Source organism: Polyodon spathula, chromosome 12 (assembly GCF_017654505.1).
Source record: "Polyodon spathula isolate WHYD16114869_AA chromosome 12, ASM1765450v1, whole genome shotgun sequence".
Lineage (NCBI taxonomy): Eukaryota > Metazoa > Chordata > Actinopteri > Acipenseriformes > Polyodontidae > Polyodon > Polyodon spathula.
In genome coordinates, this window is record NC_054545.1 from 14,537,404 (window position 1) to 14,553,757 (window position 16,354).

At 40.4% G+C, this 16,354-nt stretch overlaps 1 protein-coding gene across 2 annotated transcripts in view; it reads right to left on the reverse strand.

Annotated features, from left to right (window-relative positions):
- Positions 1-1,313: 1,313 nt before the first annotated feature.
- Positions 1,314-16,354, reverse strand: part of LOC121324398 (centrosomal protein of 170 kDa protein B-like) — a 51,154-nt gene continuing 36,113 nt past the window's right edge. The window contains exons 10-21 of one of the 2 annotated variants that reach the window (XM_041266226.1): positions 16,081-16,263; positions 15,197-15,335; positions 12,785-14,539; positions 11,254-11,488; positions 10,466-10,625; positions 9,893-9,931; positions 9,012-9,143; positions 8,537-8,625; positions 7,638-7,731; positions 6,366-6,417; positions 5,384-5,571; positions 1,314-5,159 (exon numbers count right to left, since the gene is read on the reverse strand). In XM_041266226.1, the coding sequence (XP_041122160.1) occupies positions 4,989-5,159; positions 5,384-5,571; positions 6,366-6,417; positions 7,638-7,731; positions 8,537-8,625; positions 9,012-9,143; positions 9,893-9,931; positions 10,466-10,625; positions 11,254-11,488; positions 12,785-14,539; positions 15,197-15,335; positions 16,081-16,263 (3,237 nt within the window). In that variant the 3' untranslated portion in view covers positions 1,314-4,988. The remainder of the gene's footprint in view (positions 5,160-5,383; positions 5,572-6,365; positions 6,418-7,637; positions 7,732-8,536; positions 8,626-9,011; positions 9,144-9,892; positions 9,932-10,465; positions 10,626-11,253; positions 11,489-12,784; positions 14,540-15,196; positions 15,336-16,080; positions 16,264-16,354) is intronic. The other variant, XM_041266227.1, reaches the window with a different exon arrangement.

Consider the following 16,354-nt stretch of genomic DNA (forward strand, 5'->3'; position numbering starts at 1 on the left):
CATTCCCTCACACAGCAAATGACCCACAGCAGCTGAACTGAAGGTCAGTGAGCATCTTCCAATCCAGGGCTTCCCAACCCTGGTCCTGGGAGATTCCATGTGTTTTCTGGTTTTCATTCCAACTGAGCTCTCAGTTATTTAACTAGACTCTTAATTGAACTAATAGTTTGCTTAACTATATCTTTTTATTATTGTTCTCGGCTCAAAAGTGGCAGATTACAAATTACTTATAAAATGTTATAGCTAACTTGAAATCTGCTTAAGAGCTGAAACAAGTACAAGGGTCTAATTAAGGAAATCATTAGTTCAATTAAGGGTTTAGTTAAGTAATTGTTACCTCAGTTGGAATGAAAACCAGAAGACACATGGGGTCCCCAGGACCAGGGTTTGGAACCCTGCTCCAATCCCACAACCAAGCCAATTGCGTCTTAAGACCAGAGATCGGATGTTGGCAAGCTACAGGCTTCAAGAGGGCAAAGGCCAGCCCAGCTGGTGTTTCACTTGAGTCCACTGTAGCATGATGAGGAGAAACAGTCCCTGCCGGTTTTACCTGCCTGTGGAATCCCAGCGAACATTGGCGACTTTGCACAGACAGGACGTGAACTTGTGCTGCCCTGACTGTATGACACTCTGCACACCACACAGCCACTCGGGGACCCCGTAATGAAAGGCATAGTAGAAATGGAAGCCCCAATTCATTACATTTCAAAGGCAAAAAACTTTTGTATAGAGGGAAAAAATAAAATGTTAGAAATGCTACCCATGCTAGCTATTCCCAAAACCCTATGCTGGTCATGTTCATGTAGTGTGATCCTTAATATGTGGTTTCAGAGAGTGCCTTCCTAACATTTCATCTGCCCTTTTTTGCTGCCCGATTAGAAGTACCCAGAAAAGCATGAAAGTGCAAGCTTAAGGAACAAAGAAGTGAAACCAATACTGTCGTCTATGGCTTCTAAAATGACAAACTGCTAATGCACTTTTCACAGCACTGCAGGTATTTGAACTCTAACGATGAAATATGCGACTCTTACAACTAGCTACAAGAAAGGTGAGAATTAAGGTGTACTAACTATGCTTGCAGACTACAGTGGATAATCTCTTGTGGCACCTACGGTGTGTAGTCCAGATCATTTCGAAATTGCAATTTTATTTGAACATTGGGGCAGTTTTGCTTTTGAATTTTATATTTTAAAAAATACAGTTGCCCTTTTAATGTAGCAGTGCAGCTGGTTAAGGATGTAATTTTATTAATTGTCCATTGAAATTGGAAATAAACATAAAATGAACCCAGTGAAGCAGAGACAGGCATTAAAGCCAGTGATCGAGCACAGTTTATTAAAATCAGTTTGTCATAATAAAATTAAATACATACTCAAATAATGCATACAGTGATATGAACAACCTCTCAACAGATTTTTTTTTTTCAAAAAGTACAACAAAAATAAAACTAACAAAAAACAGGAAGAACTTAGGAATACGAATAAATTAGATTGTTCATGGAAGAAAACATATGTGAGGAATAAACTGATGGATATGCAGGTAGTCATGGTAACCAGTTGTGTTTTGGTTTTTTGTTTTTTCTCCACAGACTTCAAGTGATAGTGTCCAGTTTAATTTTTTTTTGTTGTATACAGCTTACATGTATGTTACATGCAGGAAAAAACAAAAACAATGACCCACGCTTGAATGAAATCAAAGTTTATGGAGGTGCCATAGCTATTCTTTATAATGGCTATGGCAGCGCCGTCACTTAGATTTAATCCAGGAACAAGTGAAGACGTCTCACATTGGTAGTAGCAGCAGCCACATCAGAGCAATAAGTTGTTCAGATGGACACAGTTCAGCACAGGGCAGCAGAATAGACAGAGTATACATTCTCTAATGTTTAAAATGAATTAAAAATAATAATCCAGTATACCCTTAAACACAAACAATATATACACATACTATGCTGCAAGTACTGAGTTACACATTACACTGTGGAAGTTCACTTCTATTTAAACCACACCCTACAAACCAATGCTCTATTTCTAACTGAGGTCCATGTGATATTGAACAGTTTTGTTGGTTATGGTTACACAGCAGGGTGTCTGCCACATGGAAGTGCACATTTGGTGATCTAAGACTATTTGCAGTGCAGTTCAACACATGGATTACTGAAGTATCCAGCGGCTTTCAAATCATGTAGTGCAGATAATAAACAGAAGAGTAATCAAAATACTTAATATGTAACATACTCCTACACATTTACATTCCATACACCTGATAAACAAAGGAACAGCACAATAGGACATACAAGGGATGGGGACTCCACTTTAAAATTACTAACACATCCACTATTCATACACCCGTAAAATTCTTAACTTAAGAACCATGACAATTACGGACCTGTTAGAAACTGCAATCGCGGTCAGTTTTATAATCCAATTCCAATGTTTTCTACATCATTCTAAAGAAGGATATCCTCTGCACTCCCCAGGCCTGGTTTGCTTTGCAGTTTGTTAACATTCCCTTAAAGTAGTTTTAGCTCCAGTCATACTAGCTTCCTCCCACTTTTAATTACGCATGGTCGCTAAGGGAAGCATGTAAAAAATGAATAGAGCCAACAGCTTAAATTTCATTTCAATTGCTTTTTTAGATTTTCTATTTTATGGTGATAGTCATTCTGAGTGGATCTGGTTGTGTTGCTGCAGTATCAAGTTATAGTTTCTCATAATCTGCCTTTACCCGACTCATGTCACTTTTCAACTCTGCCAACCCCACCTACTCTCTTGATCTATATTTAAGTAGGCAGAGCTGCTGAGTTGAAAGGTCTCTTTGCTACATGAATAGAATGAGAAATGCTGCAGAGTCCCAGCATTTAGGATTCCCCAGACAGGCTGAAATTAGTTAAAAGGCAGATTTTGACAAAACTGCAAACAAAACCCAGAATCACTCCATGAATTACAAGCACTATACTATAGTAAAGTAAATATAAAGAGACCATCAAAATGACACGTGAAGCTACTTAGTCTTTGAGAAAGGGAATCTGTTCCTTTTCATTTTTTTTTATATTTTAAATAATGGAGCAGATGACATACTGCACAGGAGTAAAAAAGAACGATCCAAGGGAGAGTTAGGAAAAGGAAACTGGCAACAGCTAAGTGCAACATAAATTAAATATGTTCTCAACTACCAAGAATACTGCTGGGTTTAAGGCAGAAAACGGCCGGTAGCATCACGTTTGCTCTTTGGCTTCATGCTCTTATGGGTGACACATTTCAGGTGGGCAAACTGCGCTGTATTTGAGCAACAAGATAGAAAACGGTGCCCTTCGGTTTTTAAAAGACATTCATCAAAACAACATTTTTCAGTATTACAGGGCTGTAACAGAATACCTTCAATTTAAACTAAATACGTACTTAAAAAAAAAAGTCATGAAATTAACACAAACTACGTCCACTGAACCGTAGCACCTAACTTAACTAAAACTACAATACTTTGGAACCATATGGAAGGAACATCCAAAGAGTAGCTTGTATGCTATGCAATGTCAAGTAGATAATAGCTGCACGATGGATGTTCTGTAATAGGATGTATTGTCAGTGTTTAAGACTTTACTGTTATTAGCCATAGTACTGTGAAGTGAGCTTTGTTATTCTGGGGTCTACTTTAATGATCTGAGCAGTTTCATGTCTAAACACTGTCTCCTTAAACCCTGTCGTAGTCGTCTTTCCATCATTTTTATTTTATTAAAGGATGACTCAATCATGAGCCGTGCAAAGAACAAATAGTGCTGAACCACTTTCCCCTGTATGACTGCATCAACTGGTTTTACAAATGTATTAGTGCTTAAGTTGCGCCAGTTATTAACTTTCTATACCGGACGTTTTAAACATTTCTGTCACTGTTCAACTCCCTCCCTCCCCAAGCCACAAAGACTCCAGAAAAGTGTTCCATATCAAATTACTTCATATGCCCTGTTTAAGACACAAAGACAACTGAACAGTGCTGTCTTTGCAAACAGTACACTTTTTATTTATTAACCATGTTTTTCCAAAGCTAACCAGTATGTCTAAGTGGGATGTGGGATTAACCAAACTTTGTCCAATACATTTGTGTCAACCCTCAGAGACTCAAAGATAACGAAAGAGGAATCAATTCAGGACTATTTGAAAGTGGTTGTTGTCGGTAACAGTGTTTCCCTATTTATTTTGCGGTTTGCATTTTATTAGGCTGTGTGCTAAATAAAATTATACCATTATGTTCAATTTATTTTATACAAGACAGACTGCTTGTGATTTAAGTAAGCCACCAAGTGGATTAAGATAACAGAAAACCACCTCTGTAATTGATACAGCCGCCCACCAGCAACAACTTAAAAAGCCTCTTTGTTAACAGATTCAAGTTCCATACAGCAGATGGCACTGTGCTACAGACTAACAGACAGCTGAAGATGTTCATTAAACAGAAATCTGTGGCACTGCTTCAGGCTGAGAGCAGCAGTTGTGCCACACAGAAGAGATTTGCTTCCATTAAGAGTTTGTTTTTGCAAAATGTATTGAATAAAAATAACTTGGCAATAATTTAAAAATAAATGTCTTTTGTCTATTTTTGGAGAGGGGATGATGATCTGCAGTATTCACGGATACCATGGGGTTACATGTTCCAACCCCAGTTATTTATCATTTGTAGTAAATGGAAAACATTTTGGAGTCCAGCTGTTTTTGTAAGACAGAGACATTTAAAAAAAAAACAAAAAAAAAAAACTGTCAATTATTTGGAGATAGGAAGGATAGGGGGTCCCTTCAGGACACTGTACATGTATAAATATGCTAAATCTGATATTTCTTTTAGTTTATACAAAAATGGCCACCCAAAATCTATATTGTTTTGGCTAAAATTCTACAATGGCAACGGGGAGACTGACTACTGTAAAGGAGCAAAACTTGGTCATTCTGGTTATGGTAACAGTAAGAAGTGGTCGCACAACACAGTAATGTAGCGGGTCACTTTGGATTGCATGCTTTCCGTTTTTTTAATTTCTTGTTCCTTAATAAAGAATGAAAAAATAACATTGATATGGCACTACAATACCTGTCTTCCACAGGATTTGTCAAGCTACCGCTCTCCAAACTGGCCTCTATGCTGAATATGTGCTGCCCACAGTGATAATTTGCCTTTTTAAAACAAAAACAAAAAGCCATACATTGTTTTACAATCCACTCATAAAAGCAAGCTATTTTTTTGTGCAATGTGTCAGCAATTTACAGCAATACTCTATCAAGTTTTGATCCACCGCCATTCATACACAACACAGACGTTGCACACCAATCACATGAGAAGCAACTGTGCAGACACACACACACACTCAGACTATGTAGCTCTCCTCTTCAGCGCACACCTCCCTCTTTCCCCTGGTGTTGGCATTCGAGGACGGGCAGCTCCCTCGCTGTGCAGGAGACCTGGAGTCCCGAGGAGCACTCCCACTGTGGTCAGTCCTGCATCTTGCGCTGGCTGGGGGAGCCCCAATCGAGAAGGCTCTGGATCCCAGGTCAGTGTTTCCGCTGGGGTCAATGATAGTGTTGATTACTGAAACAAAGCAAGGCTCTGATCACTATCTGATCTAATTAACCATTTATTTGCGATGATATATTCAATTGTGTTTCATGGCTCACTAAACATTGCCATTGCTGCTGGGAGCCCATTGATCAAAGATAGGCAAAGTTGTTATTGTAACATCTATCCAAGAGCTGGCATTTAAAAAATAAACACCAGTGCCGTAGAAATAAAAAATAAAAAAATACTGGTCTGCATTGCTACTGTTCAGAAGACAACTGTCTTTACTACTGAAACTATTTGACTAAAAATAAACTGTTCATTAATTCAAACAAGACTCCGGGCATTTCTTGGCACAACCTATGTATTTTTATGGTATTCACTTAACTTTTTTAAACAATTTGGGGGATTGGCTTGATTTTATCACATTAAGTTGGGCTTCCGATAAAAAAATAAAAAAATAAAAAAATAAAAAAGTCAAAACTGTTTCAATCTTGAGGGTCGTTTGAAGCTGATCTAGCACCTTGCCCTGCCTGCATGATGCCCTGCTGATCATAGGTATGATACAGCAGCTAAAATGATTTTGAATAAATAATACACTCTGCAGATGCCAGATTTTCCTTGATACTGACATCAGGACACATCAATGCAACCTGCTAACTCACTAAACTGTTCAGCTCAAAACGACCCCTACGCCTGAGCTAAAACAGCTAAATAAAATACTTTAAATCCATCTTCCAGGTATGTAAAACAGCTTTCTGGTCAATTAAAGTCAGAGACATCCATCTCATTATGGTAGGTAAGAAGAAGCAACAAGTTTCACTGACCTTCTAACTGCTTCTGAACTCTTCTCAGCTCCTTCAGAATCGACGTGATCTCCTGCAGTATGACAGAGGCAGTGTTACACAAGGGACAGGGCTGGTCAGTCCCAGCTGTTAAAGGAGAACCAAGGCTTTAAAACATTTTCATCCCTTCTTATCAGCAGAACTGTTATTGTTTTGACTTGGGTAAAGCCCATTTAGCTCCTGTTTTAAATGTATTACTATATCAATATGACAATCTCCTGGTTCTTTGCATGCTTTTCACAATACGCAGATATTTTCAAGTACATCACCACAAATTAGAAGTATAAACTGCTGTTTCCTGGTACCTAAACACTTCCGGTGCAAAAGGTCACATGGTCTGCTAGCATCAGTGGTTTGGTACCAGATGGTTTGATCACTCAAGTAAATCTGACCTACAGTACAGGAAGTGAATTAGGTATAAAAACCTGAAAAGGCAACATACCTACAATAAAGTAAAACAAACCTGCAAAATGTTTTTGAGAACCTTGGTTATTACTCCTCACCACCTATTTAGAATGTACCCCATATAATTACAATACTGTAATACTGCATTAAATAAGAGTTCTATAATTGGGTAAATGCATATACCAGTACTGTAGTGTATTTCTTGATACGTTTTGATTCCATAGTTAGTTGATAGTGCCAGCATGCACGTATCCCTTGGCTAGTCCTTGTTTTGTGTGTTAATTCGGAGGCTGCATTATGGCATGAGGATTCCTAATCCTTTTCAAATGAGAAAGATAAAAGGACATATTTTCCAGCTGAGCAAGACGGGAATTGGCCCTTTAAATCAGGAACTATTTAGTGCTCTGCATTTTGTGTTTATGTATTTATTCATTCTGTGGAAACACAACAGATACACCTACTATAAGTGTGATATACACTTCCCTTTATTCTCTCTAGATGGCAGTATGGCTCCCTCTAGTGGATTCAGCACGATAAACCATTATAAACTATGGTAGATAGTATAACCATGGGAAAGCTGCAAAGTAAATTATTAGTCATTTAGCAGCCGCTTTTATCTTAAGCGACTTAGAGACTAGGGGTGAACTATGCATTAACAACTGCTGCTGCAGAACCATTTACACAAGGACCTCGGTTTTACATCTCATCCGAAAGATTACCCTGCATAATTATCATGGTAAACGTTTATAAGGGATATACAGTATTCAAAGAAGGTACTAAGCCCTAAATAAATATACAAAGAAATTCACAATATTTTTGCCTCCCAAAGTCTAGGTTAGAATGTCAAACCTTGTTTGACGTCTTCAAAATCGGCACTTCGTTTTCAGAATACATTTTTGCTTCAATATCCTCCCAGTTTCCTGTTCTGTTCTGAAAGAGAATCCTGAAAAACAACATTGGGTCTCTCAGATTAAAATAAATTACATCAGCGATGCAATACCCTTTGTAGAAACTGAACGTGCAGACAGCTGCTCCTTTATATTGAAATTACTTTTATCCTATACATTTTTTAAACTACAAGTTCACATTATCTAATAATAATTTATACTGGGCGCCCTCCCTGCCCATTACATTTGCCAGAAGCGAGCTTGTACTAAAACCTAAAAAGGGTGAAACTGCTATGCAATAGGAGTCTTATTTCCACCCTGTTATTAACAATTAGGGAGACAGGTTCACTTGCTAAATGAAACCCGTTTCTGTGTTTGTTTATTGGGTTGTTTTCCTGCTGTACTGGATTTTGGTTAGAGCCGCAATATGAATTCAGTTTGCTTGTAGCAGTAAAGACAGCAGGGGTGCCCCAACACTTACTGCTTATTGTATTAGGGCTTAATAAAGCAGTATTTATCCTCCCTGCCCAGGAGATTGAATTGGAATTCAGTACCAATTATTTCTATTCGCAACTCCCTGCACACCTCAAGCCTGCTACAATGCAATAAGCAGTTCCTAAGTCTTCGGTACTTGACCAGTATATCTCAAATGCACCCAGAGCTTTCATTCTTTATCCAAGTGCCTCTCTTTATGGTATTGGTCAGAGTGCAACAACCTTGAGAAACTTGAGAAACCACACTGACCCTGTCTAATATCAACCTCACCACAATAGGACTATACAAGTACAAATATAAGGGACCTCCACCACATCCCGATTACCAGGGATTACAAATGAATGAAATGTAAAGGCTAGTGCTCACTTCATCTTCTCCGCTAATTGCTCTGTGTTTTCTCGAATGGCTTGGGAGAGTTGCGACACAGGGTTTAGCATCAGGTTGTCCAAAATGACCTGGAAATAAAACAACAATCTTATCACTCATCACAGTTGCATAGCCATCAATCTGCACATGGTTTTGGGACAGTCATTTTGTTTCATCATTGGAGAGGAAAAAAAAAAAAACGCTTTGTTAGACTTTGTTAGTCTTCGTAGAAAATGCGGATAAACAGAATGCATGTAAAAAGTAAGTACTGTGATTTGAAATGATATGTTCGGCCCCCTTACCATGTTAGAATGTTTACACTCACTATGAACAGATCTTATTAACTATATATAAATGTGTATATCAAGTTATTATTGCATCAACCCCCCCCCCCACCCCAAAGCTATTGAATGGGTTCTAGTGGTATTTTTCCTGAAAGAGTTGAAAGGTCTCCCGGTGCTTGACATTTGCCCACCTCTTCTCTACTCCAGGAGCGACGTTTCAAGTCGTGGTCATTCATGTTTTGGTCGAGTTCCTTCTTGAGCCCTGTTGAACCAGGTGGGACTTTCTGAAAGTTTAAGCTGGCTTCGGGAATGTGCTGGACCAGCTGCAAACCAACAAACGCAAATGAATAAGAAGCTTCTGTATGGAACCTCAGTCAGGATGTGCAAAAAACAAGCATGAACTGAAGCCAGCAGCGCAAGCACAGCTCATTTCAAACTGCCTTGTCTTGCAAGTGTTTTTAATGGTATCAAGCAACTCAATTATACAGGAATTAATTTAACTTAGTAATTGGTACTTTTTTACGAATTGGGCACAATCAGTGGGTCAGCGTCAACATATAAAGCACAGTTTATTTATTTACTTATTTATTTAAAATAGTGTGTCCAATTGCTGTTATCTCCACAATTTATAATGTAAATCACTGCAGCAATCCTCACAACAGCAGAACTGAAGATCAGTAGACAATCCCATGGCCTCTGATCCGATGACCAAGCCAATTGCCTTTTTACAGGTCGGATGTCCACAAGCTTTAGCGTGATGGGGTGACTCCCTGACAATTATGCCTTTCTAAACAGTGGAATCCCCAATGCAATGCTTCCCATGGAATCCCCAGCAAAGACTGCTGGCTTTGTACAGCCCGGTCCCCTTCAAATCACCTGACTGTTTGACTCGCCCCTGCACACCACGCGGTCGTGCCTTTACAGGATGAGCCACCAGGGGACCCCCTTACTGTAAAAGGTTAAAATACATTTTTTCTCAATTTGAAAAAAAGAAAGTACTTACACTGATGACTTCAGTAATGGAAGGTAATGATGACAAAGTAAAAGAAATAAAGAAAGAGGATGTATGCACCTGTGATGAAAGGGTTGCTTGTGATGATGGCAATGCAGTCTGTGAAAATCAAAGCATACCACAAATAAAAATGAGACGATAAATCCAACATTTAAAAATGAACCCAGTCTTTCTATAACAGATAGATCTTTAATAAAATGAAGTGCCTGCCCATTTGTAAAGTGATAATTCGTGTAAGGCATTAATCTGACATTATGAATGGTGATGACCACCAACCCTCCCCCAACTCATTTTCTCAGAATTCCTTTAACTCTTAACTAAAAGAAGGTTAAATCACTGGCTGAGGGCTAAGCTTGATGACTGTCAATGACAGGAACGAGCCAGCAGTGTACGCTGATCTTGCTTTCAAAACTAACCAGGACATAACAAAAGTGACACTGTAAATCCCCAACAGTACTGTACTTCAAAGCCGTTGGCCAATGTTATAAGTTGTAAATCAACTCTTCTGGTTTTAAACATACTTAACACATTTATCTACTGGAAAAGGTTAAAGAGCAAATAGCAATGAAACATGTGGCTAATCTTGTGAAAGCAGAGAATGAATTCAGGATTCAGAAGAAGCCTGGCTGTTACCTCTTCTCTGGCTGACATGGTTGATGCGGGGGTGTTGGGTGCAGAGCTGAGGGAGGTACTGGGCCCAGTGCCGGAAGAGCTCTGGGAGTCTCCGTCTCCAGCCACGTCATGGATCTCCCGGGCCAGGATCGCCAGGTCTTTAGCCAAGTCCTGACTCAGCCTGAATCACACAACACCAAACCACTGCCTTTAGAGTTTCTAAGTTAGATTAACAAATAGACCATACCTGACCTCTCATTTAAACCAAATTAGCAGTTCAGTGACCTGTATATTAGGTGATTTGGTCATATTTGCTACACTGAAAGACATTCCTAAATGTTTATTTATTCTTTCCCAAAACATAACACTTCATCAAATCATGTCTGATCCAAATAGCAGCCGGTACTTTTGTTTTTTAGAGCTATTGCTAAAAAGTAGTGAATGTGTTCTCAATGTCTAAACTCAGAATAGACTATAATACACAAATATAAGCTGAAATGCGGGCACCGTACCTAACGTACATGTGTTTTTTCAGGACGTCACATGTGGATTTTCTAGGAAATTGGTAGATTTGACATGGAATGTTATATAAACATAAAAAGCAGTATGTATTCTTCAGCTTGAATTGCAGCCATTTGGCAATAAAAGCTATTCTACGCTGCTTGCCATAAAAACTAAACCCAACAGACTCTGAATACATCATCCTGACCTAGTATAATGTCTGAACACGCAGACTACTATCAATAGCAGTGAAATGGCAAGGTGACAGTGACAGGTACAGATGGGGTAATAGACAGCAATGGCCCTACTTTGCTATCTCTGCGCTGTGCGATGACCAGTGTTGATAGGGGTCAGCCTCTTCACCCTCCTCCTCCTCCTCAGTCTCTCTGGACTGCACTTTGCGCCTCTCAACAGCCTGAGCCCTGGAGGTCTGTGTGGCTGTTGAAGCATGGGAGCGTTTGTGTTTTGGGGAAGTATGACTGGACTCATACTCCTCGTCTGATGTAGAGATATAATCAGAGCCCTTCTGGCGCCGTCTGGAGCCTTCGAAAATGAATTGGTTTTGTAGAGAGGAGGAGAGAAGGAAAGAGGAAAGGACATGAGAAAAAAGAAACAACCAACCAACCTCCCCAGGAATGACACAGCAACGGTTCTACAAACCGAGAGTGAAGTGCTATCAGGGATTCAGTGCCCCCTGGAAGTAGGTTTATATTACAGCTAATGAGAATTATGATATGGCTTAAAAGTATTACGTCAAAGGACTTACATACTATTGTTAACTTCCATTGTCTAGTTTTAGCTATAGAATAGCTGTTGTTCAAGTTTTACACATTATATTTTAAAATAGTCCATTATATTCAGTGTCAAGAGGAATTCATCTTTAACCCCAGATAAGCACTTCAGTCTTTGGTTTCTAGAAAGTCTGTGAAACAGAACCATATAAAAAGTATACATTCGTTTCAGGGTGCCCGTTTGTCCACAACAATTGAATGCTGTACCATTTAAAATAAAAGATACTTAAAGATCGTGTTCTCACTTCAAAAGGTACAGCGGCACACACAACAAATACCTAGGAATATCCAAGAAGTTTATTTTCTCCAAGCTATAGACTGGAGCAGCAGATACAATGAATTCTTAAGGGAAGATGTTAGTATGCAGAATTAGTTTAGGTTAGACTTTATATTTGTGTTTTTAGTCAGAAGTAATCGGATGTCTTGTTTCCATCTGTTAGGAAATAGTTTTGAACCCACTTTCATCACAGTGAGCTATTGTTCAACTGTTCAGTGGACATTTTGAAGTAAAAGGCTGGATGGAAACAAGGCATGACACAGGCAAGTACACTTTAACCACAAAAGAGTGGACATATTTGTGACAAACCAATTCATTCTGAAATACAAAACATAATTGTCTTAAATTATCTTGAATCTTAATTAAAATTTATAATTGTTTCTTTAAAATATCACCTCAATTTGAAACACAATGAAAAACGTGTTTGTGGAATAATTATGATTCAGAGGCCAGTGTTAAAACAAATATCAAATACAGTAGACACTTTAAACAAGAATACCATCTCTTGAATGTATTATTATTTTAAGAACAGTCAACAAGGTACTTAAAGTGATATGCACCTAAGGGGTCTGGCAGTTTAGTTTAAAGTTCAGTACAGTGTTTAAATCGAGACACAAAATATGGAACAAAATCATAGATTTTGATCACGCTAGCTTTTGGCTTACAACTCTACTTGACCTGGGGACAGAGAAGGGGGTTACACAGACCAAAGGTGTTCCACATCAGGACAAGACTATAATAACGTGAGGACGGCTATCAGTCTGTACTTACTGGATGTAGCACTGGAATACCTAGCACTGCTCGACCGGCCCCTGGAGACAGGCTGCTTTACCCCTGCCCCTGGAGTCTTCTTGGCTGTGGGCTTGGCCTCCGCTGCAACTGACTTGCGAACTGAGTTGCTGAATTCCATACTACGATTAGAGAAGCCAGACCTGGGCGTGGAGGTCTCTGTGTCGCTGGGCATTGTGAAGGAGCCCGTTCGCTTCCGGGGCATGGCCAAGAGGTCCAGCCGAGAGAGTTTCTTGCTGTCCGCCTGAGGTTTGGAAGGACCAGAGGCATCCGAGTTCAGAGACATGCGGTCGGTTTCGGTACTCTCGTTATCAGAAGCCTCTCCCAGGCGGGCCCTGCGCAACATGGATGCCCTGGTAGGCCTAGGTGCTGACAAGCTGTTTGAACGGGTGAGGGTCTGGTAGAGCACGGACTTGGGGACTTTGCTAGGGTCTTCCTTCTGGGGCTGGGCGATAAGCTTCTTCCTCATTGTTGGACGGGAACTCGATTCATGGTCCGAAGAGAAGGAATCTGGCCAGTATGGGAGGCTGGTGCTACGGACCTCTTCTGTAAAGTCCAAGGAGCCCCGGTTCCCAGTGCTACGCCTCAGCTGGAACCGCTTGGTCGAGTCTGCTTTGGTCCCTCCCTCCGACACTTGCGTCCTGCGCTTTTCAGAGAGTCTCTCGCGAGCGCTGGTTTGGCCATACTGATCCTGTATGGAAGGCGTCGAAGAGGACTTCTCTTTTTGGAGACTGTTGATATACCTCTTTTGCGGCATGGCGCTGACAGTGTTTTTTTTGCTGCTGACATGGCTGACTGTACTGGCTGTGTCAACATCAGATTCACCAGACAAAGAGTCTTCCATCTGGGTTACGGATGATTCAGATTTCTGGCTTCGGTGGGGTCCATGAGAATGGAACTTTGCCTCCAAAGCTGCTAGTGCATTTTCAGTGTCCTTGAGAAACACCTGCGTGTCCTGGCTGCAGTCTGTACCGTAGGCGTGCCTAACATCAAGATCTTTCAGAGCTGGATGGCTAGAAATATGCGGGAGCTTGTTTACTGGAATATCATCGCTAGGTCTGTCTTTGGTGAAGCTTTCCTGTCTGACAAAAGAAGTAGAAGATTCTTTTGCAGGCACAGCTTCTTTCTCTTGCGAATGGACCAAGACAGACTGTTTCCCTGTTTCTTTGGCATCCAGGTGTGCCAAATGTTTCCCAAAAACGGTTGAACTGGCAGGCTTGGATGAGACTTCGGGCTCCCTCTTGGCTCGAGACACAGTGTGGCCATGCCCAGAGGTCTGCTTTGAAGGCGTCTCTTCAGACCCGATGTAGAAAGAGGTGGCTCTCGTTTCTGTCACCGCAGGTTTTTCTTCTAGTCTCTGAACATTGGTGTTATCAGTCCACAGCTTTTCTGGTTGAGTTTTGTCAACGCCCCTCCCAGTTCTGTGTTTCTTATTCTTCTGCACTGCAGAACCATCATCTGACTTGCTTGCATCGCTCAGGCTGTCAGGATCCAGGTCATCCTGAACACACAGCCTCTGGGCTGATTCCTGCTGCCGCGGTGTTCCACTCCCTCTTTCAGGAACCTCGTAGCTGAGATAAGGGTCCGGCCGAATTACAACACTGGGTGTGGGGCTTTCAAACTTTTCTGCAGGTGGAACTTGAGGAAGGAGTCGTCTTGTTCTTGCAGACTGGGTACTGTCTGATTCTGTATGTTCTGCGCTCCTACTCATTACGGGCGGGTGACCGATTCTCCTACCTAGAAAGAAAAGCATGACTCAGCCCTAAGGAGTAATAACAGCATTTTGAATGATAGGTACAGTTAAATATCAATCTGAACTGACAATATCCAGAGGAAATGCACAACTGCTATTCTGATTAAAATTCCTTATCATAACAATTAAAAAAATTTAATCTGCATTCCAACTTAAAATGAATGATCTGTTAAGTTACACTGTTTAAGTAATTCTGCTTAAAATGGGATTCACCTTTTTAGTTTCATAACTTTATGAACAGGAATTTACTTCAAGCCCCAGTTGCCTACTGATGGACCATCAGCAAACTTTCATACAAATGTAATTGCATTTCGGACATTTTTTTACATTTCGTTTCGCATTTCCCTAGTGGCTTCATCAATCTCAACGTGCTTGCCCACCTGCAATCCAGCATTTACCCATTGCATTGTACACTACACTCAGATTCTTACAGCGGGCAAAGCCAGGGAGTCTGACTGCAGAGCAAAGGGAGTGGGCTTGATGTATCTAAACCACCTGCAACCCAGAGAGCTTTGGCATGGGAGGAGGTGAATTGATCAATGTGAAATTAAAGCAGTAAGAAGGGTGTGCTGTTAAAATATAGGCAAGTAACAGGTCTTTTAAAATCAGGTACCACTACGCTGAATTGTACCTCTTCCTACCTCTGTCTGTAACAACCCCGTGCTGCTGCAGATCATCCAAGCCGCTGGCGGGTCCAGAGTTGCCATAGCTGTCTGCCAGACTGGCCCACCTGGATACCCACTTCGGCCCTCCTGGAGGAACCGGCCCTATGTGTCGAGCCTACAACACCAACACAACAGTCACTTACTGAAATACAGGTGAACTTTTCATTTTCTATGAACCACAGGCTTCAACAGTTTCTTTGTTAATAAGGCTCTCAATGTTTGGTTCGCTGACATAAGCTTCCTTAAACAAATTCTGTTCACAAGGTTTCTATATAAAGGCAGAACCAAAATTAACACTAATGCCCTCTAGATTTTTTTTCAATATCGCAAGTACAAACACTGACAAAAACAATAAGCAAAACCAGACACTGGAAATCCACACATTTCTGACCCATTTTCTGAATTTCAAAGGGAATCCAGTTGGCAAATTTGTTTCGCCGAGTTATTAAATGCGTCGGTTTGTATTGTAACAAATAAAACACACCAAAACTGTACATACAGCACAAGGATGCAATTCCATTTTCTGGTTACAGTGACACTGATACACCACTTCACAAACACCTTACATTCAGAATCCCTCAATGGAAATTGCTGCCTTATTATGTGGAGTAATGTGTGTACATTATTTTTTATTATTATTATTAAAAAAAAAAAAAAAAGAAAAACCTCTCCACCCAACATAGACAAAGCCCTCTCAAAACAATCAATGAAAGCACGCAGCCAATCCATTTCACAATCCCTCTCCCAAATCTGCAAGTACAGGCATGCACATCCACATTTCACATTCTTGATTGTAGTTTACACAGACATGCCACTAGTGTGTTGCAATGGACAGCAATACACTGGTGTAGGCTAGTTACCTGTTCGCTGCCTTCAATCTGTGGGCCAGTAATGACTGCTGGGTTATACCCCTGCAATGGAGTTTCCTTTTGATCCACAGTACTACTTTTTCTATGACGATAGCTATTATGTTCTTCCCTGTCATTATTAATCACAGGCCTATATACTCCAGTGTACTCAGGGGAGTCGAGAACACCAAACACCTGTTAAGATAAAGCAGAAGAGTTTGCTGGACCGTGTCCATTTGCAACAGTTCATTTAATTAGTGTAACATAGATGCCTTTTTTATTAAAA